This window comes from Colius striatus, chromosome 5 (genome assembly GCF_028858725.1).
Source record: "Colius striatus isolate bColStr4 chromosome 5, bColStr4.1.hap1, whole genome shotgun sequence".
Taxonomy (NCBI): Eukaryota; Metazoa; Chordata; class Aves; order Coliiformes; family Coliidae; genus Colius; species Colius striatus.
In genome coordinates, this window is record NC_084763.1 from 49,039,020 (window position 1) to 49,066,584 (window position 27,565).

At 38.7% G+C, this 27,565-nt stretch overlaps 1 protein-coding gene across 6 annotated transcripts in view; it reads right to left on the minus strand.

The window, feature by feature from the left end:
- SVIL (supervillin) overlaps nucleotides 1-27,565 on the minus strand; it is a 63,431-nt gene that overhangs the window by 26,234 nt on the left and 9,632 nt on the right. For 3 of the 6 annotated variants that reach the window (XM_061996409.1, XM_061996407.1, XM_061996411.1), the window contains 10 exons: nucleotides 23,211-24,098; nucleotides 22,708-22,878; nucleotides 22,045-22,079; nucleotides 20,836-20,897; nucleotides 20,328-20,467; nucleotides 17,965-18,217; nucleotides 16,454-16,477; nucleotides 14,768-15,251; nucleotides 12,989-13,208; nucleotides 6,784-6,913 (listed from right to left, as the gene is read on the minus strand). In XM_061996409.1, coding sequence (XP_061852393.1) covers nucleotides 6,784-6,913; nucleotides 12,989-13,208; nucleotides 14,768-15,251; nucleotides 16,454-16,477; nucleotides 17,965-18,217; nucleotides 20,328-20,467; nucleotides 20,836-20,897; nucleotides 22,045-22,079; nucleotides 22,708-22,878; nucleotides 23,211-24,098 — 2,407 coding nt within the window. The remainder of the gene's footprint in view (nucleotides 1-6,783; nucleotides 6,914-12,988; nucleotides 13,209-14,767; nucleotides 15,252-16,453; nucleotides 16,478-17,964; nucleotides 18,218-20,327; nucleotides 20,468-20,835; nucleotides 20,898-22,044; nucleotides 22,080-22,707; nucleotides 22,879-23,210; nucleotides 24,099-27,565) is intronic. The other 3 variants (XM_061996412.1, XM_061996408.1, XM_061996410.1) reach the window with 2 other exon arrangements.

The following is a 27,565-nucleotide window of genomic DNA, read 5'->3' on the forward strand; positions in this document are numbered from 1 at the left end:
AAAATGGCAAGTTTGATGAGATCAAGTATGATTAAATATGTTAACACAGTTACCTCTGATTTCTTTAATGTATTTGACTTAATCATAGATGACATTCTGAGGGTTTTTTGAGCAAGATAAAAATATCAGTGTAGCTTACAATCTGCAAAATAGTTGACTGACTGGAAAATCATTTTTAAACAGAAAAGAGCCATGCAGTGATCTGGTTCTTCCTGATTTTGATTACAATGTTTTCATGCACATGGAAAAAAGACTTTTGCTGAGAAAACCCTCAAGACGACATCAACATACAGAGAGTGATGAAGATAAAGAAGAAATAATCAGTTGAGTAAAAAACAGGTTATCAGTAAAATTTGGTAAAACAGGCATTTTAAGAAAAAATGCTATTTGAGATGGAAAACAAACAAAACCCAGCTAATTAGAGAAGATGGAAAAAAAGGAGGAAAAAAAATCCAGTTGAACAGTTGTTCTGAACAGATAGTCTATACTGCAATAGCTCATCCATTTCCAGCTGCTACACTTCCAACCATTACAAAAGCTTTCAGGAAAGGGCTAAAATATTTTTTCAAGATATGAAAAACACCTACTTCTAATTAAATCAGATGAGTATTTTTACTGAAGAGAAGATTAAGAGGTAAGTTTTACCCAGCGAGTAATTACAAATCAAAACCAACTTAATATTGTAGTGTATTTTCTGTGTATTGACAGTTTAGAATAAAGAGTGTGTATTTTTCCAAAAGCACTGTTTCAAGACTGAGAAGGAGTTATAGACTCAATGGAAGAAGAGCTAGAAACAGGGATTACTTTTCTCCCATTGCTTGGCTAGGTTGGATGATGATGTTTTTTTTCTAGCACTGCAAGACATTTCTTGAGGGTATGCACAGACACTCCACTGCTTTTGCAGTGTCAGTTCATAGAATCACAGAATGGTAGGGGTTGGAAGGGACCTTTAGAGATCATTTAGTCCAACCCCGCTGCAGAAGCAGGGTCACCTAGATCAGGTCGCATAAGAACATGTCCAGGTGGGTCTTGAAGACCTCCAGGGAAGGAGACTCCACAACCCCTCTGGGCAGCCAGTTCATGGTAAGGAAGAGCCCACATGTATGCCATGCTCCATCTTGTACCTTAAAATTTTCCAGTCCAAGTAGTCTCTCCTTTAGGTCACAAGAACAAAACAGAATAATCTGTTTAGCATACTGGTTTCTTGTTTGAGGTTTTGTTTTGTGCTGTTTTTTGATGCAAGAAATATGATAATTCATGGTTTTTTGTGTTCATCTTCTCCTACCCTGGGGGAGTCCAAACCAAGAATGAACATAAGTATTTTTCAAAAGGGGGATCCATTTAAAATCAGTGTTATAAAAGAAGAATCCAAAAAGTATCTATTTGCTTTTTATAGTAGCTTCTCTGGTTTAGGCTCCTAAAACAAAACCAGCACAAGAAGAATCCAGCAGTTGTATGGAAAAATTTCTCCATTGTTTTCCTCTGCAACTTTATATGGCTCTTGTTAGAAGGAGTAAACTCTGTCACAAATGCACAGTTTTCTGTTTGAAAGTGATTTGAGCAAAATAGAACGTATTCCACTGGTGTTTTGTGTAAACAACAAAACAATTAATGTGCTAGAAAAAACCCAAACAATTCTGTATGCACCTTGATTCTATGGTAGAAAGAGCTTTCTAAGAGGGCAGGATGTAGCTCACTGCAGTCAATGGAAAGATAAACACTTTTTGGGTGTCCCCCTCTAAAGACAGATGGGATGAACAGCCATTGGAGGGCCGCCTCTCACTACTGGATTAATACTATGTTATTAAGTTAGCCTATATCTTTGCCTTCTAGATACACAGAGCGGCTGAACTTCGTCACAACAAAATGAATAGGTTCTCTCAAGTAAATAGTAACTCCTTGTTTTCTCATGTTTTTCTTCAACTTGTTTCTTTGCCTGCTCCTGCCTTTGCTTTTATTTTTACCTCTGATTATGTGAAACAGGTACCATTTGCTCAGATAAAGAGCCAGTATTCTACTTCAGCTCAAAACAACTTTGCTACATAGCTCTAGCTCAAGAAAGTTTATATTTGCATTATCTATTAATTCTTCATAACTCAATCCATTGTTTAGGATGGAATGACAAAGGTATGGACATGACTTTGAAGAATATTTCACATGAAGCTTCTCTAATACGAGTTGCTTTAGCAATGTGTATCCTGGATCTGAATGTAATTTTCTGTCTCACTCCTCCCTCCAGTAATTAATAACAGTTTATACAGCATTTCACCTTCCATCTCCAAGGATGACGTTCACCAGAAATCAGAGAGCTTGATTCTTTCAAACTAGTACTAGAGACCTTAAAGAAAGAGAGAGAGAAGTAGGAAGACGGGACAGTCAGAGAATAGAAGCACAATGTGCCAAGGCAAAAATCCTTTAGACAAGGACTAGGGAAAAGCACTACATGAAAGTCACCTCTGAACAAGAGCAGCTTGTTTTTTACAGTCAATAAATCAGATTATTTTATGTCCTACATTGTTTACGTGCATTGCTTACAGAGAAGACAAGGTTCTAAAATAAATGCTGTGCAGTTACATATTGTTCTTTTATGCACCCTTTCTACCAAATTGAAAGTTTTCAGTGTTTTCATCTCTGCAACAGTGTCTCCTTCATTTACTTTCTCAGCTAAATAGTCTAACAGACACAGAAGCTTTTAGAAAAGCAACCACAAGAGAAACACTAGCAGAATGCATATTGAAGAGTACACAGCATAATGCCATAATTCTGTGCTTCTTTAAAGCAGCATGTACTAAGCTGGTTATCCAGTTAAGAAGATTACTAGTTTTCCTATGTACAACAACACTGTCACAATGTTCTTACTAGAAACTGTTGAGCATTTAGATTGTGCGGACTTTTGCTCACCTGATTAATAGGTAGAAAAGGGTGAAATTTATGGAGAGCAGGTATAACAGGAGAGTAAGTAGAAGCATATACAGGTTCCTATGACAAGGACAGAAGAAAAGCAAAGGAATTAGAAAAGAATTGGACTAACAGAAATGGAGATAAGGGGAAATAACCCATCTTCCCCGAACTCTGAAAATGAAGGAAATCTGAAGTGTTTAATCTTTCTCTATTGGAAAGATAGAGGTCAAAAATGTTGTTGTAATACAATAGCATGTTTATTAAATCCACTCCATGCAGGAATTTAACAAGTTAATAACAATATCACTACAACTCAACATAGAATGGAACAGCACATCCAGAAGATACACTTTTTGTATGCTGATAATTTCTACGTGTCTGTTTTCATGCACCATTAAATTGATGAGCCACGTCAACCACAATATGAATAATTCTGCAAGAGGTTTAATCAGATGCTGCTAAAAAACAAGCCATCTATTTTCTGGATGAAAGAATGCTTACTAAACCCAGGATACTCAAAAGCCATCTGGAGGGAATTGCTAAGCCCACAGTGCTCAGCGAAGTTGAGTTTACCATTCTAAACAAAGCCTCCAAATAACCCCTGCCTCAGAGCTGGACTTACCCAAAGCTGATTAGACATGGCTTTATCATATATAATTCTTCTTTCTCTCTATAGGTTAAAGCAAATGTGGAACATGGTGCAGAACATAGGTAGGTGCAGCTGGTTAGAATGGCTCAAAATGAAGTCTATTCATTAGAGTTTCAGCTTTGAACAGAACTGGATACAGGCGCCTGGTGGATGCCACATATGAAATGGATCAAACTGCAAGGGAGTAATATTTTGCCTAAAGGTCACTTTTTAATGAAGCTGGTAATCACATTAATTAAGGACTCTGTTCAGAATGACTAACTGTAAAATAAGAATTTTCATTCCAGTAAATCTTATCATTTTAAGACTACGGAAATATTTTAAATTAGTTAATTTTTCTACCCATGAAAAAATGCAACAAAATTGAAGTTTTCCATCTAACCTAAGACGATGTATGCAAACATACTACATTCAAAATCCTTTTCCCAAATAAAAGCGATGTTTTTGTCCAGCAAGACATTCCTCAATGTACAATTGTTCCCCTGATATTAGAGGTATTCTTTGAGTTGTCCAAGTATGTTTCACTATACATATAAATAATTTAAAGAAGTCTCACAGCTTCCAAATAATTTTTCTCCTATATGCAGCAATCATCAGAACAGATGCAGGACCTCCAAGTGAATCTCAACTTCCTCTTTGTTCTGTATCTCCTTGGGTTAACTCCTTAGTCCCCTTTTTATCCCCCCTTCTTTATTTGTGGCTGCACTTACAGCTTTTCCATGAATTTTATGCTTTTTCTACAGTTTGGCCTACACAAATGACTGTGACACATTTAGAGAAATATCTCACCATGCAGAAAACTGTGCTGAAGCATTTTGTCTAGAAGTGATCAAACAGCACTAATCAACTAGTTTATTCAGAGTATGAATCTTTCATAGGAAATCTAAATGTACTCCTAACAGCTTCTATTTTATATAGCTGTGCTTCAATAATCAAATCTCCAGAACAAGTTCGATAACTTTTAAAAGAAACACACACAAAAGAAACCTTAAAGGTATCTGACTACATCCAACTAAAAATATCAGGTATTATTTGGAATCAGCAGGGCATGACAGAAGTTTACACTCCCTTGCTGTTGATGCATGACTGCCAAGTGTGGAAATAGTATTTTAACTAGCTCAGAGCAAAATAATCAACACAATCCCTCCATTTTTATTGCAATCTAGGAACAGAAAGCATTAAAGTTTGCAGAGTACATTGTAGTCTCTAAGTTTTTCTGCAAATAGAGACTTCAGTGGCACACTGCTTTATGGTCCTCAAAGGACATTAGCTATTCACATGGATTAGCTATCAATAACAGTATTTGCAGATTTAAGGGCAGGTGTCATGGTGTGTTGTACACAGTATGGTCAACTTAACGAAGCTTTACATTATTCATCGAGCATCACATAATGAATCAGCATCAGAAATATCAAAACAAATCAGGGAGTTATGTAGCTTAATAAGACTAACTTTTTCTTATACATACAAGGTTTCACTCCTTGGCAGACATGCAAATCCTTTGATTTAGACTCTAAATAGCCAAGAGCTAACATGAACCAACAGAGTGAATGACCCAGTGTCACAAACTCCCACTGCTAGCAGTTACTTCAAAGCTTATAGCCTTCAAGCACTTCATGCTTGCTTACTTGCTTTAAAAGCCTAACTTGTGCTATGCTGAGTGAAGTTGCTGCACATGGTAACACAGCAGGGAGGATATGGGTGCTGGGAGCAAGAAAAGAGAGCAAGGTTTTGCCTCTGCCTAAATCTTGGCAGCTGCTTAAAGCTTTTTTCTCAACCCCCTTGTCCTTAGCGGGAGTACATTTGTTATCTGATCTCAACAGTTGTCATTTTGGAGACTAGCCTGTTAAAAATGTGACTGCAATTTTGCTTTCCCCACTGAAACTGGTTTTGCTTTAGGACATCTTTCAAACTGGCAATTGGTTTGTTGAGCAAGTCCACAGGACAAAACCAAAACAAACCCCATAAACTGAACTGCAAGATTCAGTTTTCTTGCTTTTCTGTCCAGTTAACACACAACCTTTGATGAGTCACATGTTCAGATTTTCTAACAACTCCTTGCTTGTAATAAACTGCTGGAACAGTAGACTTTGTTACTAGCTAATTAATAGAAGCAGCATTTTCACAACTAAGTAATTGGATTCAAAGATTATTGTTCCCACTAGTAAAATTTATACCACAAATTTTATCTTTACTTGTCCTCTGTGAAAATGCTCCTTCAAAAATCAGAGTCTTCTGAAATAACCTATTTTATCCAACCCTTGTAATTTTCAAAACATTAGACTCAGTAAGGAAGTAAGTCTATGTTAGTTTTGTGGCTTGAACCAGAAGTCTCTTTTGAAGCAAATCTTCAACATACACTAACTTTCTGTCCTTTGGTTCACACTGCAGAATGGACAGACTTTTGGATGAAAACAAGCCCTGAAGCACACTCCTGCACTCCCACATAAGGCCATAGTTGCCAACAGCAGTGGGGCCACAGGAAAAGACTAAGTTTAGCCTGAAGCAAAACTTCATTGAATGGATGGCAGGTCCTCATAGCAAACGTTATTCTTTACAGACTCACTCTGCTCTGCTGGGCAACTTAACTTACCCACATACAGATGCAATTGGAATGTGCTAACAATGTGGACTTCCCCTTCCTCTACACCTTTCTATCCATCTCCCACTCTATTCACCAACACTGACAAGATAAATAAACCCCTTGTCCAGATGGTTTTGGCTATCCACAGACACCAAAGATCATGCAAAAAGCTGAAAGGCTGAATGCTCTGGTACCTGCATTTCCCCAGTGTTTCTAGGATCCAAAATTACTGCTCAAAAAAAACCAAGTGTATGCATAGAGAAAACACAGCTTTAGGAATTTGAAATGTTTACAGGCTCATCCATACTACAGAAAACATCTGAACTTAAAGTCTGTAAGTCAACTTCATTGGGGGGGAAAAAGGCTTAAATCTATACCTGTAAATGTTCCAGAAGCCTTACAGCCTCACTCATTGGTTCATACTCTGCTGATGTAAAGATGCTGTAACCAATACACATCCCAAGACAGTGAAGACATTCTTGTTTAAAGAACTTTCATGTTGGGAGAACTGTTTTTTAAACAAGCCTGACAACAAGAGGAATAGCAGGAGCTAGTGGCTAATATTAGGCATGCCTGTCTAGTTGAATGCGTTTTCAAAAAGCTGAAGCATCTCAAGCAAGATGTTTTTTCCAAAGAAAGATAGAGTTACCTTCTTCAACAGCTGCTCAACTTCTTGCACTTGCATGCTACGATCAGTGACAGACACTTTTGCATACTCCTGCTTTTTGCTGAGCCTGCTTTTCCAATCTTCTTCGCCACTCTTCTTCAATAATGCCAACCTAGAAGAAAAACCATGGCAACAAGTAGCTTTAAACATCATAATTCCCATTATCCTCAAAATCTGCCTTTATTTCAGTGATGCTGCATTCAAGAAATCAAGTTTTCTAACATTAACTACAGTTATTTACATTTCACACACATATACAAAGCTCAGTGAATACAAATATTTGTATTCAAATACTCATATACAAACAAACACCAAGCCTTTACTGAACATGTTGAATAAACTCATCTGTTGAAACAGACACCTAGATCTGAGACGGGCACCTCAGTTAATTTATAAAGTCAGTGGAAATTGCCAGTACAGTCAAAGGAGAACAAGGTACAACACAGATCATCTTAAATTAAACAAATAAATAGGTTAGAATAATCACTGCTTTTTTAACTCTCCTTCTGAAGATAAAGTACAGAGAGGGGCCAACTCAGCCATGGATGCTTCTACTGCAGATGTCCAAAGTCAGTAAGATGAATCTTAACCTTGGTCTTTATTGCACTCAGTAAAAGAAGATTAAAAAAATTATTTACTTTAAAACTTGAGAAGAAAGAGGTCCCTTCAGCAGGTACTCATCAATTAGGTCTCATCAGGCACATTAAATGACAGCTCCAGATACTGCTTTCACTGTAACTACAGCAACTGAGGTTACTATCAGTCTCCTAGGGATCACTTAGTATCTCTGCTTAGCTCAGGCATCACTGTGACACAAATCAGTAGCACCAATGCACAAGTAATTTGGTGCTAACTGTACTACAGTTGTGAAATCTATCTGCACGATCCAACTCATTTAAAGGACGCCTTCACAGAAACACCGAATGATAAGGGTTGGAACAGACCTCTAAAGATCATCTAGTCCAATTCCCCTGCTAAAGCAGAACCACTTCGACCAGATCACACAGGAATGTGTCCAGGTAGGTTTTGAAAACCTCCAGAGAAGGAGACTCCACAAGCTTTCTGGGCAGTATGTGCCAGTACTCCACCACATAAGTTTTCCCTTATGTTTAAGTAGAACTTTTTTGTGTTCTAGCTTTTGTCCATCATCCTTTGTCCTGGCACTTGAGACAACAGAAAGAAGTGCTGACTCATCTTCTTGACATACACCTTTTAAATACTTGTAAGTATTAATGAGATCTCCCCTCAGTCTCCTCTTTTCTAGACTAAACAGCCCCAGTTCCTGCAGCCTTTCCTCGTATGAAAGATGCTCCCGTCCCCTGATCATCTTGGTGGCCCTGCGCGGGACTCTCTCCAGAAGTTCTCTGTTCCTCTTGAGCTAAGGAGCCCAGAACTGGACACAACAGGACTCCAGATGGGGTCTCACCAGGGCAGAGTAGAGGGGGAGCAGAACCTCCCTTGACCAGCCACACTCTTCTTTATGCATCCCAGGCTGCCATTGGCCTTCTTGGCCACGAGGGCACATTGCTGGCTCATGGTTAGTTTATTATCAACCAGCACTCCCAGATCTCTCTCTGCAAAGCTCTCTCCGTCAGGTCAATCCCCAGCCTGTACTGGTACATGAGGTTGACCCTCCCCAGCTGCAGGACTCTGCACTTGTTGAACCTCATGAGGTTCCTGTCTGCCCAACTCTCAAGTCAGTCGAGATACCGCTCAATGGCAGCACAGCCTTCTGGGGAATCAGCCAGTCCTCTCAGTTTGGTGTTATCGGAGAACTTGCTTATGTTTAAAATGTACATTACCATTAATCTCAGGTAAATAGGATCTTTTAAATGTGCTATTTCATAACCTTGAGCAAAATTGTGAATTCAGCACAAAAGCACACAGAGTGACTCTGGTGGGGACAACATGTCTATTTCCCCTCTTCCTGCCAGGCAGACTGCACTGGCAGGCTTCACAGTGCCTGGCTGCTCCATACCTCACAACACAGGATGAGTAGGGGCGAGAAGGACTCACAATATGGAGTTTAGGCCACAGTCATTGTTTCCAGAATGTATGCAAGATTTCATTGCCCAGAACTAATGTTCTGCAGTGCATCTGTGCACATGTGAAACTGTGGAGGAACCAAGATGGGACTGAATTGCCACTATGCAGATGAATTACCTTCAGTAGCTATGTTCTCTCAGGTCAGTTTTGCTTAGAAATGATCTGTGGTAATTGAAGCTAGAAGGCTTCGGGTTAGGTTTAGCCTAAGATGGGTTTGTTTTTAAAAAATATCTATAGCTGCTCAGCATAGCAGGCAGGAAAAAAGTATTTATTGTTTTTTTAAACTGAGATTACTGCAGCATATTTGCCCTGGACCTTTGCCCCAAACAGCTTGCTTGATCAGGAACAGAAAAGCCATAACTCTGAGAATGCTTCTGTGTCTATGGAGACTTTGCTTTCTCTTCTGTTATAAGGATGGATTCACACTAGACCTTCACTCTTTGCTTGTATATGTAATGAAACAGCTTGTTCCTAGAGCAAGAACACACGCTTGTCTGTTTTTAGCAACGAAATTGTCACTTACAGAAACATGTGTATACATATATACCCTATATGCCATTGAAAACTTCTCTGCTGTGTAAAACCTAAAGCCATATATTTGTTCTCAACAACAGAAACAGCAATAAACTCTGACTGCCCTGACTCAGCAGCACTTGGAGGGCACTCTTTTGTACAAATATCAAGAACTACTAAATTGGTTCACATCAGCAAGGCTGACAGCTCAGTAGCCTAAGTCAAAGTAGACAGCAGCTGATTTTTTAGAAAGCCACAAAAGTAAGACAATTGTTTGGTGTAACCCTTGAATTTAAGGCCTGCTGTCTACTAGTTTCACTGATGCCTTTCATTTTTCACTTTCCATAAATAACGGATAATCATTCATTATTGACCTTCATGGTTCTATTCATACTGCTTTTGCTTCCAATGCTCATTTTGCTATCTGAAAAAAGGGTACTTTTCTTGAAAGAAAAAAGCTTTTTATACACCTACCCATTTTTGACAGCTTGCCCTGTACCCTTTTACCTGCTAGTGAGGTAGATATCTGCCATCGATATATAGAATGATCATCGTGCTAGAGGCATCAGAATGAGTTCAAAGCAAAAGCTTCCACAGATGAAGGCAAAACGTTGGATTAATACTGAATGGAAATACAAACAAGATTTGAACAATGGTTTTGCCTAAACAAGGAATGTTGTATGAAAGGCCTTGGCAAAAATCCTCACAAAAAAAGGTCAATAACTACACATATTTCTTCTCTGGGAATACTTTAGTATCTTCACTGCTAGGGTTATCCTTGAGACAGATCAAACTGGACACAGGCTTGACTTTCACTTGTACTCCATTAGTTGCACTTTACCAGTTCTTCTCAACTATATCATAAATCCTGGAGGCCAGTATGAGAGAAGTAACTACAGAAAGGAAGGCAATTGTTACAGAGTGCATAAATTCACTATAGTGGGGACTAGTTTGCAAAAGAAAATCTTGCTCTGGTGTCCATACATCAAAAAAGATTGACAATTAAATTTAGGCTGTTTTCCTGAGAAAGACAGAAAGAATTTGCATCAGAAATTGATTGATTATCTGCATTTTTTTAAATGGTGATCATGGCATGCAGCTGACTTCTGAAGCAGAACCAATAAGGCGGCCTTCTAGCAACTTTGGTCTCCCTAAATGCACAAAGATACATAGCTACACACAATTGATGTGTCATTCCAAGTCTTCCAAGACATTCCAAGAGGAATCTCTTTCTGAAGGCAAGACAATTAAAAAACAGGTTTCCACCACTCTTATATAACACATCAGTGGATAGGCTCTGGCTGCCTAAAACAAAACACAGCCAAAATAACTCAAAGATAAGAGCCTTTGCTTCCTCTCACTTCCAAGCTTCATGTTTGTGGAAGAAAGGAACATAGATGTCTCTTTTTCCTTGAAAAAACATGACTTTCATTCTTCCATATAATCGAGGTAATTCTGAAAATGCCAGGCTTGCACTCATGCCACAATAATAATATTAGTTTAGGAAAATAAGTCTTTGTGGAAAAATCACTTTTGTCCAGACCAGCATGCATGAATCCTGCCCAAATATCATCACATCTATGGAAAAGCTGTTCTTCTATAAGGTGAAAGAATGTCTGACACGACCAGAAAAATCCACTGGTTGGGAAGATGAAGTTAGTGAATGTAAAAGGAAAAAAAAAAACCCAAACAATCTGAAGTGTAACCTTAACTTCTGTTGGAAATGTTCTCTGAGGTTTATAAATATTTGGCCTCACCTACAAGCCAAGCAAAAGAAAATTACTGGTTGTGGCTTTTTAATTCCAGGCCAAGTCACAGACTACTGTGGTATTTTGGAAGGCTGAAACACTTTGATACTGGATCTGCCATTTACAGACATTTGTGGAATCAGGATATACAAATTCCTGACAAGACAGCAGGTATTTTCTTTTGTCAGCTTTGAGACTGACTAGATGGTCTTGGAGGCGCAAGGAAAGCAATTTCAGGTTGTGTGACTGACAGTCTTCAGTTCCTCAAGAGACTACCTCAACTGAAGCATTAAATTTAGGACTGAAACAGATGCTAACTTGTATCTATCCTTCCCTTTCCTTTTCCCCACCAGGATCACTGAAGATAGCTTACCACCTATAAACCAAAAATTACTGGTCTTAAACCTTATCTGCCCAAGCAGATGACACATTTATATAGGTGGACTGGGGAATGAAGGCTGCTTTAAACAAAAATACAGTAAATTGAAAAAGGTAAGTACATCCTTCAGAAGGAGAATTAAGACTGCACAGCTGGTGCAGCTGCCCCTGCACTCCCTCTTCACCTTAATGGGATAAGAGTGAGTGGGGATGCTGTATAAACAAGGCTGACTCGCAAATTTGTGTATTTCTTAGGAGGCAAGAAGCATCCTTTGGAATCATGTTTCAAAAAATAAAAATGGTTAGGATTTCCTGATATCACACCCACCTCACCAAGTGGGGGAATACTTTTATATAGTGAGAGTTTAATCCAGCAGCTATTTTTATCTACTGGTTCTGCCTTCACTGCAGAAAAACTGAAGTAAAAATAGGCCCATTTGTCTACCTAAAGCAAATGACAATAATTTTACTCACTGGAGCGCTACCAGATCCTTTCAGAATTTGTGTCTGAGTATAATTCTCAAAGTTTTAACTAAGTTAGAGTGACTTTTACAACTACTACAGCAGCTATTGGAGCTCACTACTGTGTCACACAAGTGCAGAACACTTAACGTTTTGTTTCAGATCAGAATGATGTTTGGTTAGATAAGACATTTATGATACTCCCATAAACCTGTCCAACATGTTACCATTGTAAAATCCCTACAGTAAGTTCTCAGAAGGACAAGGGGTAATGAAGATGAAGTTGCAACATAAAAAGTTCCATCTAAACATAAGAAAAAACTATTTCACTGTTCAGGTGAAGGAGCCTTGGCACAGGCTGCCCAGGGAGGGTGTGGAGTCTCCTTCCTTGGAGGTCTTCAAGACTCACCTGGACATGTTCCTGTATGACTGATCTAGGTGAACCTGCTTCTGCAAGGGGGTTGGGACTAGATGATCTCTAAAGGTACCTTCCAATCCCTACCATTCTATGATTCTATTCTACGATTCTGATTCTAAGTCAAGTTAGCAACAATGTATTTCTAAAGAAAAAAGGGGAACATCACAGAGTTAATCCCTATCTCCCTGTACTCAGCTTATTTAAGATTAGAGAGACTTCCATAGATCAACAAAAAAAATGGCTGCTCCTGAAAGTAGAACCTGGGGAAGTAGATGGAGTATATCAGTACAATGTGATCAGATGATCTCTAAAGGTTCCTTCCAACCCCTACCATTCTAGAGCATGTATTTTTAGAACTTTCATTTTCTGAATTTATTGATTATTCATGTGGGTCTTTCAAAATCAGATTACCACACTCTCTCCAACAGGAATTCTCATTCACCACCATCTGCTTTATAAGCATGTCAGGCAGATTAACTGCACATTTCTGCTGTTAGTATTTGACATCTAATAAAGCTTAATAATCACTGCTTAGCTTTTTCAGAAACAGGATTAAAGCTGCTTTTTATACCATCACTCTAATTACTGTATTTATCATTTTCAAAAAGTGAAATTTCAGTACCTTTCCTTAATTGACATGGTTTTGCCGGAATTATCAAGGACATCCTCAGTTGCTTGTGTTTTGTTCTCTCCAACGGAAAATACCTCACTGGAATTCTTACAAAATTTGCTTTCCAGTTGTTCAGAGAGCTCCTGCAGCCTACAGGATGCCGAAGCTGCAGACTGTGAAACTGTCCTCATTGCTGATGTGCTGGTGAGTTCAGAAGTAGGCTCAGTGTGGTCTGCCCATTCAAAAGAGAAGCGTTGAATTAGACTTAGTGCTATTCTAAAATACATTCTATATTATTAACGCTGAAGCAGCAAATCTGGTTTTTAACATTCAAATCACATGCTGCCTCCTAACAGAGAAAAAACATCTGGCCAAGCTAGAGTACAAAGATTAATCATGCAACATTATCTGCTGCCTAGACTGGCCACTTGTGACTGAAGTTCACAAAGTCACAGAATATCACGTTCAATACACCATTCTGAACTTCATATGGATGAGGCACAGACTGCCGCTCCCATCCTCACACCAACAGGAAAAGAAACAGACGGATGAAAGTGAGAGGGGAACAAAGAGCAGGGGAAGAGAAGCAGACAAAATTTAAATAAGAAGCTAATTTGTTGGTAAAACAATTTGAAGCATAAGAAGCGTATTAGGAGGACATTTAATAGCATAATAAAGTTATTTTGTATAAGAGTGTTGGGGGCTTTTTTTGTTTTGTTCTTTTAAGCAGCAATTAAACCTCAGGAAAAACTGCCTTGATGAAATGTAAATAAACCATTACAGTTATCCTTAAGGAAAGTGATCTTCATCTTTCTTCTTGAAATTTTACAAGCACAACACCCTTCTGATACACAACTGCTCCTGTTTTATATTCCAGTCTCCATTTGCCCTGCATTCACTGAAAGTTAATTGGCTAGAATGGACACTGCTTTTGAGGAATATAGGCAGAACTATACTTTCCTCATTACGCCTGTTTGAAGACCATTAAACTAAAAATAAATGAACTTCACAAGATAAAAATTCTTCTAGCACTACAGGGTACTGTGGTCCTGTACCTCATCACAATAAACCAGAAAACTAACCCAACAGCCTTCTAAATTCAACAGAATAGGAAGCTTTTATGCAATGACCAAATTGGTTATTTCCAAAGCACTTCAAATAAAGATCAGTAAGTTTATGTATTAAGTTTATGCTGCACATTTAGAAAGGTAATTGCTCTGAGATTACTTGGCTTATATTTCATCACCACATTGAAGACTAAATGCTAAATGAGTTATCTGAAAGACATCTACTACCAGGCTACATATGTACATATGTAGTTAATACATAACTGTATACGCTCAAGAAGGCAACAATTAAGAGCAGAAATTTGACCCAGAGCAACAAGTTTAGTTTGTTCAGCACTTTGGAGGGCAGGAGCAGGGGTGAAAAAGGAAAGGATAAATCTTAGCTTCACCATATGATATCCCTTTTTTCAAAGTAAGAAAATCTGAATAAAGTTGAGTCAGCTTTAAAGGCTGAAGAATTAAAAGAATAACAAAGAGAACACTGTAAAATTTATGATTTCACACATCTTTCTCTACTTCTAAGCAATATTTAAAAAAAACATAAGCAATCTTAGTATTGCTTGAAATGAAGATGTTTAAAACTAAAGAAATGTCACTATTTGCCCAATGAGATTACACCCACAACAACTATACACTGCACTTCTTTGCAAACTCCTGCTTCTCATAATGTTTTCCAAATCCATCTTTTCTTCAAATGACTACATTTCTTGGACTTCCCATTTACCTTGCATGCCAGTATCGATCTCCTGTTCAAGAGGCTGAAAAAGTGCTTGTGAACTAAAAAGTTCTGTGCTGCCTTTCCTCAGGAAGCTGTATGTTGTCTCTTTATGGTAGTCTCCTGTTTTTTCAGGAACAGGATGTGTGGTTTCTTCTTCAAAGGAGCTGTACTTTGTAATTTCATTAGCTTCATGTGCTAGAAACCTCTTTCTCTCTTCTTCATGCTTCTTTGGTGCTCTTTTGCTTTCTAGAGCTTCCACCGAGGTCTGCCACTGTTCTGACTTCTGTGTGTGTTTTCCTGAAGAGTCTGAGATTTCTGCTGAGGACTGGAATCTCAAATCAGCTCTAGCAGCAGCATTGACACTTCCATCGCTAGCTGGCTTTGTGTGCAGGTCTCCAGCATACAAAGGAGAAAGAGCAGATGTCATCGTTGAAATTGATGTTGCAACTGCAGATGACAGGGGAGTAATTTTTCCACTTTCATTTTGCACCTATGAACAAACAAACAAAAGACTTAAAAGCTCTGAGACTATCAGTTCCCCAAACCAGGCTAATCATACTGGATCTTCAGAGGTGTGCTTCCACATGAAAACAGTGCTCTATAAATACAAATTGAGATAATTTGGCTGCAGACAGATTAGTCCACACAGGGAAGAAATGACTGCATGTGAATGGCAACATCTTTAGTAATCAAGGGTGTATGTGTAGCATGCTCAGGACACTGTGTCAGGGCTCCATGAAAAGGCTCCTCCTGGCACGTTACTGCACAGCACTCGGGACACACGTTAGTTCAGGTTCCAGATGCCGGATGACATGCCATGTGCCCAGGCTAATCAACTCTGCATCTCAGCAGGACTAATTAGCTTTGGCACAGCTCTGCTCTGATATGGTTATGCAGCTTCCAGCTCTGTAGCCAGCTTGGTGCCAGAGATTCTGTTCCGTGCTATCCTACATAGGGCAGACATTCCTGACGCTTCTGCCACATAAATCACCTTCAAGTAGGACTGTGAGTCTAAGACTTTTTCAAATATAAACATTGGCTGTCATGTACATCTTTGAACAAAGTATTTGACTCTAAGAAACATATTAAAAAACACCTGCAAATTTGCTTTGCTGGCCTCCACAATGCAGCAATTGTCTTTTCTAGTCTTAGAATCACAGAATCACAAAATGGTGGGGTTGGAAGGGACCTTTAGAGATCATCTAGTCCAACCCCCCTGCCAAAGCAGATCCACCTGGATCAGGTTTCACAGGAATGAGTCCAGGCGGGTCTTGAAGACCTCCAAGGAAGGAGACTCCTAGTCTCCTAGTCCTCTAACAATAGTTCTGTAAAGTTTTCCTAGAGACAATTAAGATGCAATTTTTTTTTCTGAAATGCAGAGCTTGACTTTGTCTTTTCCAAAGGAGGCAAAAGCTATGCAAGACACTGACAAACATGCCTTCAAACACATCAGGAGAGATGTTGTGTTTGGCTTTTTTTTGTTGCTGTTTCCTTAAACTGAGGGCTAGTGAATAGCATGCAAAAGGAATAGACAAAATCACACCAGTAGGAGGAAATCAACTGAAATCTTAAAATGCACATGCAAATTCTGTAAAGCATGGACAACAGTTATTCCTGTAAACAAATGGGAAGCAGAGCAATGACCACTATGCTAGATCAAAGATTCCAAAGAAAGATTAAGAAAATAGTTACCAGTTTACTCTTTTTCCATTGCATCTATCAGAATTAGAAATTTAGAGGAGATCAGCAAAAGGATTTCAGCTTTAATTACAAGACATTTACATTTGCAATTATGTATTTTGGTAACACAACTTATAGTTCTCTATTTTGATACCTTTCTTTTGTTTTTTTGCTAGAAAAACTGTAACTTTATCTCAAAACATCCCGACATTCCAAGTGATCAGTTCACTATAGAAAGTCTTTCAGAAAATACACTCCCATTGAACTTGGTTCGGAGTTAACTCAAGATTTTTTGCTAAGTTCAGAGATGACAAAACACGTGTTTCCTCTGTGTTTCCTTGCTTGAAGAGCAAGTTTGTTCTGTAAAAGTCTGACAAACTAATGTGACTGTCACTTTTTCCCCCTCTGCTTCAGCCCATCTCTGTTGATCAGCTTCCTGATTCCCAAACAAGAGTGTGACACAATCAATAAAGTCAGGCTGTGACAGGGGATGGTATAGGGATAATGAATGGGAAGAGGACTATGTAAGGTCTGGAGATCTTGCTAAAATAAGTTCACTAAATATTTACTATGTCTACTTAGGCATGGAGTAGTAAAGTACAACTATATATCTGTACAGCTTTGCAATAATATGGTTAGAGAAATCCTGTGTTATAATGTGGAAAATGTATAATCATGAATGAAGCATATAGAAAGAGAAGGACAGGAGCTTCCTAACACTCAGATTGATCCAAATCCCTAGAAATACGACATGCATTGGAGTTGCGGTTCACTGTTGAAGTGATTTCTTTTAAAGCTATAACACCACGGGACTGATGTTTCTGCTATTGCGAATGTCAGCTCTGAAAGACAAATATTAAGCCCTCTTATGCTGAAACTTAACAGAAAAAGGCATTCCTTTGCACTTGCAATGATATGAAGGATTCCAGAACAGGAAGCCCAATACCACTGCACATATTAGATAATTTCGTTTTGACCATGACTTCCTGAATTTTAAAAGTATACTGCTTCTAGGGAAAAAATAACAATAGAAATAAAATCAACACCCCCTCCCAAAGGAAAATGACAGAATATGTCCTGACTAGTGATGGCAATATATTATAGTGCTCTCAGGAAAGTCTGAAATTGCACATGACAAAGCTAAAAGCCCTCTGGAAAACAAAAAACCCAAAACATCTAAAGCATGATGATGTGTGTCTCAGTTTTTACCACTTTGGTCAGGAATTTACTTTTAGAAGACATCTTATTCCACCAGTAATGACAGAAACTGTATGGCACAGCATGCACTAATCAGGAAGATGATATACTGTTGACCTACTTAAAGAAAAACACACCAGTGAAGTTGGACATTTTAGAGGGTGCTGTTCCTCCAAATCAGAAGGCTTCTTCCTGACAAGCTTTTTCCTGTCAGTATGTCATGACCCCAGTGTATAACTCAGAGCAAAGAAAAGGTCAGTTTCTTACACTGAAGCTGTCTCTCCAAGAAAAAGAATCAAATACAAAAGAGCTAAGATTGCACTTACCTGTTCAACTTCTCCAAGAGTGACTGGCTGAGTCTGGTAACGAGCATTCATTCTCCTGTGCCTAATATCTCCTCGACTCCTTGTGGAGATGGCCCTGGATACTGGTTGAGACAGTTTGTTAAACAAAGCCATCTTTTCTGCCAAACTTAAGGTGGAAGAATCTGGTTCTTCAGACTGATCTTGCCCCATTGCCTCTTTGGCTGCTCTTATCTCCTCTTTTGCTAAAATTTTTTGGTGTGCTGATGCCTGCAAGCTGAAGAAATACAACTGGAAATGAGTTTTGAAGAAGCCATGATAAAGTTTTAAAATCTCAACCTGATAGAAGCAGAACAACTGCACGTGAAGCACAATAGCCAATGTAATACAGCAGCCTAAGTGATTATGCAGTGGTTCAACATTGGCATGATGAGTTCTAATGTAACAGCTGAAGAATTAAAACAAGTTAAATTTTCATTCATCAATTCATTTTATTAGGAAACAATGATTTTTAAAAGAGGAACTCAGGATTGAACGGAGACTTTTTAGACCAATCTCTTGATATACAGGGCTATGGAGAGACATTTAAGACGTCTGGTGTAGAACAAACATGGGTCCTACAGCCCAATTTACACTAAATTCAATTTTATTAGAAAGTATTTGTTGAGCACGCACAATAAAAACATTTAAGAGACGGATTTAAACTCCAAGTTAGTGCTGATTTTAGGTTAACAAATTATAACATCTTCTATGATTTGAAGTGGAGCAGAATTCAGGTTTTCTTTTGTTTGAGTTATTTGAGGTAACTCAACAACAAAAAATCATTTTGAAATGTATTCCATTATTTTTGAAGATTGTTTGACCAATGCTGAAGGAAGACACATTCATTCATAAAAGCTGTAACTGCATTTGTCTCTACAATAACATATTAGTCACCTCTACCATAATATATTTTATTCACTTTCAAACACATTTATGGATTAAGCAGTATTCTTTTTTTTCTGTGTTGGACTGCTAAAATTCTCTCATTCAGAACAGGCAAACAGTATTCTGCAACTTTACCTATAGGTGGTGCAATTTCTTATCTTTCCTTTAATTTTGCAAGCTTAAACAAAAAATGTATGTAGAGACAGACAAAGAACATGTACTGCTTGCGGAATCAAGCACCCAGCTTTGGTGTTTTCATCTCAAGGTGATGTTACTGTATAAAAAAAGTACAAGAGCAAAGAGGGCTCTTCTAGCTTTGCTCACATGCAAATTCATGTATTTCACAAAGAATATGCTTCTAGAACAGGTTAAGTGTGGTTAGAAAGTTCCTGAAACAGATGCTGGACAAAAATAAAAGTTGCATTGTTTTATCATGCAAACATAAACGAAGTTGACAAATGCTTTAAATATACTTGAAATGAGTATTGACTTGACACATTGAAAAGACATTCAAGACTAAAGATGCATCTGCTATTGAGGATTCTTGTGCTCCATGTAACATGCATGTTTATCCCCCCCAGTACCTGATAGGTTGTACAGTGCTCTTAACTACAGTGGGACTAGGTACTCTTGTCACTACTGTGTGGGTATTCACAGAACGTGAAGCAGGGGTAGATTCACTTTAAAGAATTGCCAAGGATGGAAAATTCACAGAGAGAGAGAAGAAAAAAGCATTAAGAAAAGCAATACATTAAGTGTTAACTACAGAAAAGACCAAAAATCAAAACAAAACAAAACAGAAAAAAACCAAACAGCAATGATTTTTAATTAACTGTGTCATCTACTGTGCCCTTCACAAAATAACTTCAAATACTTGGAAAGATCTAAAAACCTAGAGGAGCAAACAGGTGGTCTCTTGAAGTTACTCATTATCCATAATGTAAGCTTTTAGGAGACCATTAGATGAATGACTATTCACCTTTGTTTCCTTTTTGCCCCCAGATGACTTCCTTTTTTTGGGAAAACTGCATGATGTATGACCAGTTTGCAAAAAGTACATTTCCAAAAGGTCCATTTGAGATTTCAGAGTGTAAAAAGCTCTTCCCTACATTCCATAAGAAATAGTGCAGACTTCCATCAGCGCAAAGTATCTTTTCCATTGGAGTTACAAACCGATTCTATGATTAATCCCATTTACCTCATCTGCAGGTTCACAAGCTTTCTGCCAAATCACAGAATGTACAAATTACTCCTCACTAGTCCCTCTTCTTCTAAAAAGTAATTCAGTACAGGTTCCCTAGAGCGTCTCAAGGAAGTTGGCCCTTTGGAATAAACGTTTTCCTTGCTACAAAGTTGTAAGCACCACATATATGGAACGTATTCCCAGGTTTAAAAGCAGGAACCCAGGAACCTGGGTTCCCAGGAACCAAAGCTAGAGTCAACATATGTACAAGACTTACGTAGCTGCAATGACCACTTCCTCACTGGTAATTGGCTGTGTGTGTGACCTGTCCTGCAAACGCCGCAGCCTTCTCTCTACTGCTGAACTTCTTGTAGGTGGTTTAGGAATATTTTTCATTTCAAATGATTTTTCCATTTCCTAAGACGACACATGTTGTAATTAAAACCATGGAAGAGAAGTTCCACAACACTATTTTCTTTCTAGTTTTCTTACATGCAAAGCAGTAAGTTTCCCAAATGCCCATCTCTAAACAAGAAGCAGATGTAATTGTGGAGTAGGAATTACGGAGTTAAAACTATCTACAGATCTCTCAAAATGACATGCTTAAAAAAGGCTTCAGAGCAACAGGTCTACTGTGTAGGTAGGCAAGACAAAGTAAAGATAAAGTTATGCAGCTTGGACTTAGTTAACTGCATTACACTTCATTCTAACACACTTTGAGTTCTTCAGCATCCTGTATATGAAATGTTTAACTCAGCCTTCTATAAAGGAAATGTCATACTTACTCTAAAAAGCAGTCTCTTTGCAGCCACGCTTAGTTTGGCTCGGTCATCCATCTTTTCTTCGTCTACACAATGGAGGAAAAAAAACCAAACAAGGAGGAAGCTGAATGTAACAAATCAAGCTCATATTAATTGCAGGGTTTTTTTGACTAAATGATTTTGGAACACCTCAAAGATCATGTTTTACTAAGGCAAGAAGCACCACCGGCAAATATGCCATCTGTTACTCCCTTTTAAAATGAAGGCTTGAACCACATTGTGTAAACTTCATTTCTATTTACATGTATTGCATCAGAGGGACATTCTTAACAGAGTTTGAGAAAAAGAGACTTGTCTTCAGGACAGTTCATGTACTTTCAAGTTATCCAAACAGCCTTTTATGAATTATCAGACTTCTTACATTAATCTATGATAACACACAGACTAAGAAAATAATTGGACTGAAAGACTGTCTTTAAGGGTCATTATTCATTTTGCTGTATAGGACAGCTGTTTTCTACTACTTGACCATACAAGATGGTCAACTGGAAGCTCTCCTGGAAGCTAGTCATTCTAATTGTCACCTTATGTCCCCATTTTTCAGATGCTCAACTGGTATCTTAAGGAGCTGAAATCAGCATCCCCCAGATCCAAGAGCCAGCATCTCAAAGCTGCAGAGAATATCAGCTTTCACATAGCATAAGGCATTAAATCTAAATGTAGCTACTCATGAGATTACCTACTTAATTTGTGCCAGACTTGCCAAGGGTGACAAGAGGGAAAACGAAGATGGTAGACTGAATTATATAATTTAAGAACCAGCATCTTGCAATTTCCTTAGCTAGAAAATATGTTACCAATATCAGTTTCACATTGTAGTAAAGGCTTTTTTAGTTATTAGTCCCTGACTACTGATTAAAATAATGCATTTTTTTCCCCACTAACTAGTGCTTTTTTCTCCCCCTTGATTTAGACAATAAATAACCACCTTGATGTTGGAAAGTGTCAAGGCATTCATTCCCTCAGTATCCATAGACAAGAATTTTGGACTTCAATGAATTTGAAATCAAGTGTGCAGTAGATATGGCTCAAGGAAAAGGCATACTTCAAACATATTGTAGGTAATTATAGTTATTTTCAAGTGGATTTTGTCTGCATTATCAAGTAGTTCTTCAGTTAAAACAAAAGACATTTGCTCCTGTTTCTTCCTTAGGAAACAGCATAGGAACGTACCTTCAGCAGTTGGTATTTCGGCACTCAAAATTGACCTAGTGAAAAATTACCAAAAAGAAAGAAGTTAGTTGGAAGCAAGACATCAAAAATGAAATTCAAACTCCATCTGAAGTAGCAGGACCCTCAATACTCCTTAAGAGTGGGATAACTTGTATCTATTTCTCATTTTTCAGTCTCCACTTTGATATCCTTTAATAAAGCAGAAAGGCATGCAATTGCAGCCAAACTTAAATACAGTAAAGGAAAACGATTTCCAGATCATCTTGTAGAAGACAAGAGTCTAAGATTTGCTGCCAGCTCTTTTAACATGAAATATGTAGATTTGGTTGTTTACAAAAAAAGTAAATGATAAAGCATAGCAGACGGAAAGGAATCTCTCTAAAAACCCAAAAGCATTTACCATTAGACAGAACCAGACAGCAGTAATACTTTATGATGATGCACTGCTCACCATTTAACGTGGGGGGTACTTGCAATGAATTGGTTTTGCCGGCGGTGTTTTGGCTTTTATTTTCTAAGCAGCTGTAATGAATACTTGATTGTCTTTAAAGGGAAACAATAACCTTGCGAAACATTTAAGCTAATACATGAACAAAGTCTCTTCACAAGCTGGTTCACGTCTACCTGCATCAGAATGCTATACAGAGTTATGTGCGTGCCTACCTATCTGTCTCCTTTCGTTCTGCTGATGTTATAGGTTGAGTTTTAAATCTCTCAGAAGTCTTTCTATTTTCACCAGGAGTAAAATATCGCCTCGGCCTTCGTGGCCCTCTTTCACGGTCACCATTGGCAGACAAAGCACTGCCTGCTGTTGACTTCTCAAACAGAGATTCACTTTTAAACCACGTGATAGAAAGCGCATAGAAAAGAAAATAGAAGAGAGAAGTAAAGCATAGATGTAAGCATCTCAACAATTCGCTAGAGATCACTCTGCATGCTCCTCCGATAACATGCGCGGACGTTCACATTCCAGCTACCCCACATCACAACCTGCACCAGCAAGCAGAAGCACAAAAGCGGGATTCAAACCATCTCAGCCTCCAGTACACACTGGTGAGAGCTAAGCTGTGTGCTTTAAGTGCCCAACACAACTGCTGTTGAGTGTGTGTAATTTTTGCCAAGGACGTGCAAGTTTCACACGAAAATACGTCTGAAATGTCACCTACAGTTCCGTTTTCTTGTTGGCATTAGCAGTCTCCAGAAAGACACTACGGAGCTGGGCAACAGAGACTTTTGTGTCAACCATGCCAATCTCACCGTTTGGTGCATTTGCTTCCATGCTCTCCTTACTTTTAAAAGCTTCTAGCTTAGGAGTCACAGTATAGTCAGACATTGAGCGAGTCAGGACTTTATGCTTTGTTGTCGACACTTTCCAAACAGGAGCTTTGGCTTTGGCTGGCTGCGATACAGACCCACTCTGTATGTACATAACAGCTTCACTCCTTTCTCTGTTCTCAGGGGCCTTAAACTGCTGCTCAGGAGCCTGCCTCTTATTGCACTCCATCTCTCTCTGAACTTCTGAGCTAACTTTCTGCTTGCTTGCAAAAGAGGAACTCCCCACGGAGGTATCCAATTCTCCTCCTCCAAAGAGGCCTTCGTGGTTCTTCCCCTGCTTGCGAATCTCAGATGGCAAAATTGGTCTTCTGCCTTTGGAAGCCTGGTCACCCTCCAACAAATCTTCCTCATCAGGCTTTGCTCCGTAACCAAGTGCCTCTTTCTTTTCATTCTCTGATGCAGTGGCTGCTGACGACTTTGTTAAGAGGCTGACACTGTCGGGTAGGAGGAGGCTGCCAACAGAGATGTTTGATGGTTCTTCTGTTGCCATCAGCTGAGCTGTGTGAGCAATGCCAGCAGGCTGAATATAGCCATGTATTGGTTGGCGGACTGAACTGACGGGCTGATTTATAACCCTATCAAAGGCAGATGTTTCTGTCTGAAGAGGCATGTAGTGGGCTGGCACTGGATGGGATTTTCTCTGAGATATTGTGTCTGTGACAAGTTCAGGGCTTCCACGAGCACTTTCCTCTTTCACCAGTTTCTCTCTAACTTTTACTCTTTAAGAAAGAAAAAGGATTAAAGCTGTGAACAGCAATACCCCATCTTGGAAGGAACACAGACACCTACTGTGGGTACAGAAAGCAACATCGTATATCAAATAAAAAGCAATCGATATATGAAAGAAAGCAAGCTTATGATGCAATCCCTTCCTCCCACCCAAATCTCAGCATAACATTGCTCTAAAACATTCACGTGATTCACAGGCCTTCAAACATGCGTGACTCCTGAGAAGGTAACTGAGCAAGCTCTGAAAACATACAGCATGTTCCCATGAGGTCACAACTGCACCTGTTAAACAGCACATATCCATAGTCTCAAACAAACAAGATAATCAAAACTGCTTTTTATATTATCAAAGTGTTGGGTTCAGCCTGAAATTGCCAGTTCCACTGGCAATTGTGTATGTAGTTAGATTTAAGAAGTCTAAATCCCAGGCAGCTTCTATCACATCAAGATGCTGTTGCATTGGAAAAAGAGATAAAAACCTCCTATGTTATCTCCACCTAATCCTTCAGATGTTTACCCAGAGGCTTTTTAACTTGTGTTTTTGTGTATCATACAGGACACCTGAAATGGTACATGTAGCGTAACCTGTTCCAGTAAGTGAGGAAAAAAACCACATTGAAAGTGCAAGCCTTAAACCCCAAAGTGAAACTATGGCATGGCTGTTGCTCTTCAGAGGGCTTGCAGGGGAAAAATAAAAAATTAAACTAAAACAAACCTCAAAAAACTCAACCCCAAAGCCAGCCCCCTACAAAACAGGCATTCTATTTAAAAACGTTTCATTACATTCTAACATGCAAAACATAAAAGGAATGTTCCCAAAAGTTACCTTACTTCAGTGTATTTTCTAGAAACACTCTAGACTTGTGTGCCATCCATGCAAAACAGAGATGGAATTCTACCTTTAGACACTTAATGCAACTGCACTACGGGAAGGTAAGCACGTGCAGCCGGAGGCAGCTTTGCTCCACCACTACAACTGCAGGTAAGCTCTGCAGCAGTTTTACAACCACGCTGAGAGTTCAGAAAGCTTACAGGGCGGGTGGTTGTAAATATTGCATACACAGGATTAAAAATGAAGGCCTTGTAAGTCCTCTCCCTCCAAAAAGGAGAGAAACTCGAGCACAATAATCCAGCTCAAAGTCTGTATGATTACAGGCCCGCTGCCAACAGAGTTTTTGGAGTTTACATTATTTTTAACACGCAATATTTAGAAAAAAAGACAAATGAATACAGGAGAGAATAATTCAGGTTATCCAAAGCTATCTGAAACACCAACCTTTCTAATATTTTGGTGTTTCTCCTCTCTGAGTGTTGGTGGACTATCAGCAAAACGTCTCAAAGTTATCTAAGCACAGAAAGTGTGTTCAGGCTGAAAAAGTGATTCTTTAATGTACCAAGCATCCTCCAGAACATTCACACTGGTTAGTAGTGGGTTATAAGAATGACTTTAATCGAGAACATGACAAAGAGTCTTCCTTCAATGCTTCTCATGGTGGGCTAACTGTATGTGTTATGAAACTAGGAGAAAGCAGCTGCTTGTAGCTCTGACCAAGATCTTGCTTTACTTTCCAATGTAGTTTTTTCACTTCTCTTGTATCACCTCCTTTGGAATTTATGGAATTATTCATAGGGAACAGTCAAGATGGATAAAAATCTGCTGGTATGCAAAGTACAAAGTGGCATAAAATAAGATGTTATAAAAATTAGGGGAAGCCAGAATGACAGTAGCTCTGGAAGAAGCTTGGGGCTTCTTCATCAAAATACCAATTGGTCGTAGTTACAACAAAAGCAGCTGCTTAGAAAAGTTTCAACAGCTGTTTATCTGCAAGAAACAACACTTCCTAACTTGCTGCTGTTAAAGGAAAAGTCAAGGCAAGTGTTAAACAAAGTAAAGGGAAAGAAGGGTTTGTAGTCTGATTGTTAGCCACACAGCTACATTTTATGATACCTGGAGGGCCAGCTGATAAGTGAAGGTGTGTCTCCTTCTGAATCTTTCTGAAGAAACCATTCAGGTTTTGCTTTCCCTGCACTACTACAGAAAACAGAACTTCAGGTAATTTTTGAGACCTCAACACATGCTCCCATTGTTTTTCCCAATCTTCCCTCCCCATCCCTTCTTTTGTTTTCTAATTACTCAGTTACAGAGGACTGTTCACCAAAATAAAAGCACAGCACATTTATCAAATTGAAAGGTGATAAACTATGAAACAACCTATCATAATAAAACCACAAACATCTAAAAAGTGTTTTGAATGTCAAATATAAAGCTAACTTTACCAGGTGTATGTTACCCAAAATTTGATAAGTGAAAGCAACTATACAATCTTAGTTTTGCAATTTGCTAATACAGTTCAGTTTGAAGGGTTTATGAAAGTTTTTAAAACCACTCCTTTATCTTGTGGTTTAAAGTGATAAAGATCACTAGGTCCAAAACAAAGTATCAGCATGAATTTAATGAAGTTAGAAATTCAGAGGGCTATCTCATTCTTCCTAACAAATTCTCAGGAGCATCTGGAACCCCTCTCCCCTCTTCAGAAATGCAAACCCAGTTAGCAGAAATAAAACAAGCTGTGTCACTTGCTAGGTGACAGGGAAAAGGAAGAGGTAAAGAAAACCTAAGCAACCCTCAGTTTGATCTTCTCTTTATTCTGTTTCCATTTTGAAGTTGAAATCATGGAAGAAAATCCAAAAGCACTGCAAACTTCCAAGAGCCTGCAGGAAAGGGTCTTTGCAGTCTACCTACATATACTTTCTTAAATACTTTTCTAATGCTCACCTTCATCTACAGCCCCTCAGCGACAGTAGATCACATCAAATGCTTTTAAACTTTGCAAAAACAGACTGTCTGGCCACACTAACTTTTACAAGCAAACTCCTTGGAGGTGACAAGTAGACAGGCTACTTTCCATTACCTATAGCTACATCTGAAAGAACTTACTGCATTGCAGTAGAGCCATTTGGGATAAAAGTCCCAAATTAAGCTCCAGGTCATCTACTTCAGTTTGTCTTAGGTGGTCTTTCATTATGAAGAAGGTCAAATCAACAACTGCTCTTAAGATAAGAGTGCATTTACTGCAAATAAATCTGAATTTGAGAACTCACCTATAGTTGTCACCTTATCCAAATCAAGCTTAGAACAAAGTCAAACCCAGACTGCTAAAAATACCTTTTGTTTTTCCAAATGTTCCTGAATTCCTAAAAGAACTGACCAAATAGGTAAGTTAAAAACCTTTCACAGTACCCGATGGTAGATGGAATTGCTTTGAAGCAAGCAAGCTTCCTTCTTGTCTCTTGATATGTACTTTGGCACATTTTTATGGTGGGCATGGCCCAAGCAGCAATTATTTGTACTTGATCATTCATCCTTTGAAGAGAGCAGTCAGAAGAACACAAGCCATGTTTTGAATTCAGAGATAATCAGCCACTTCAGCAGCCAAATGCAGACAATCCCAAATGA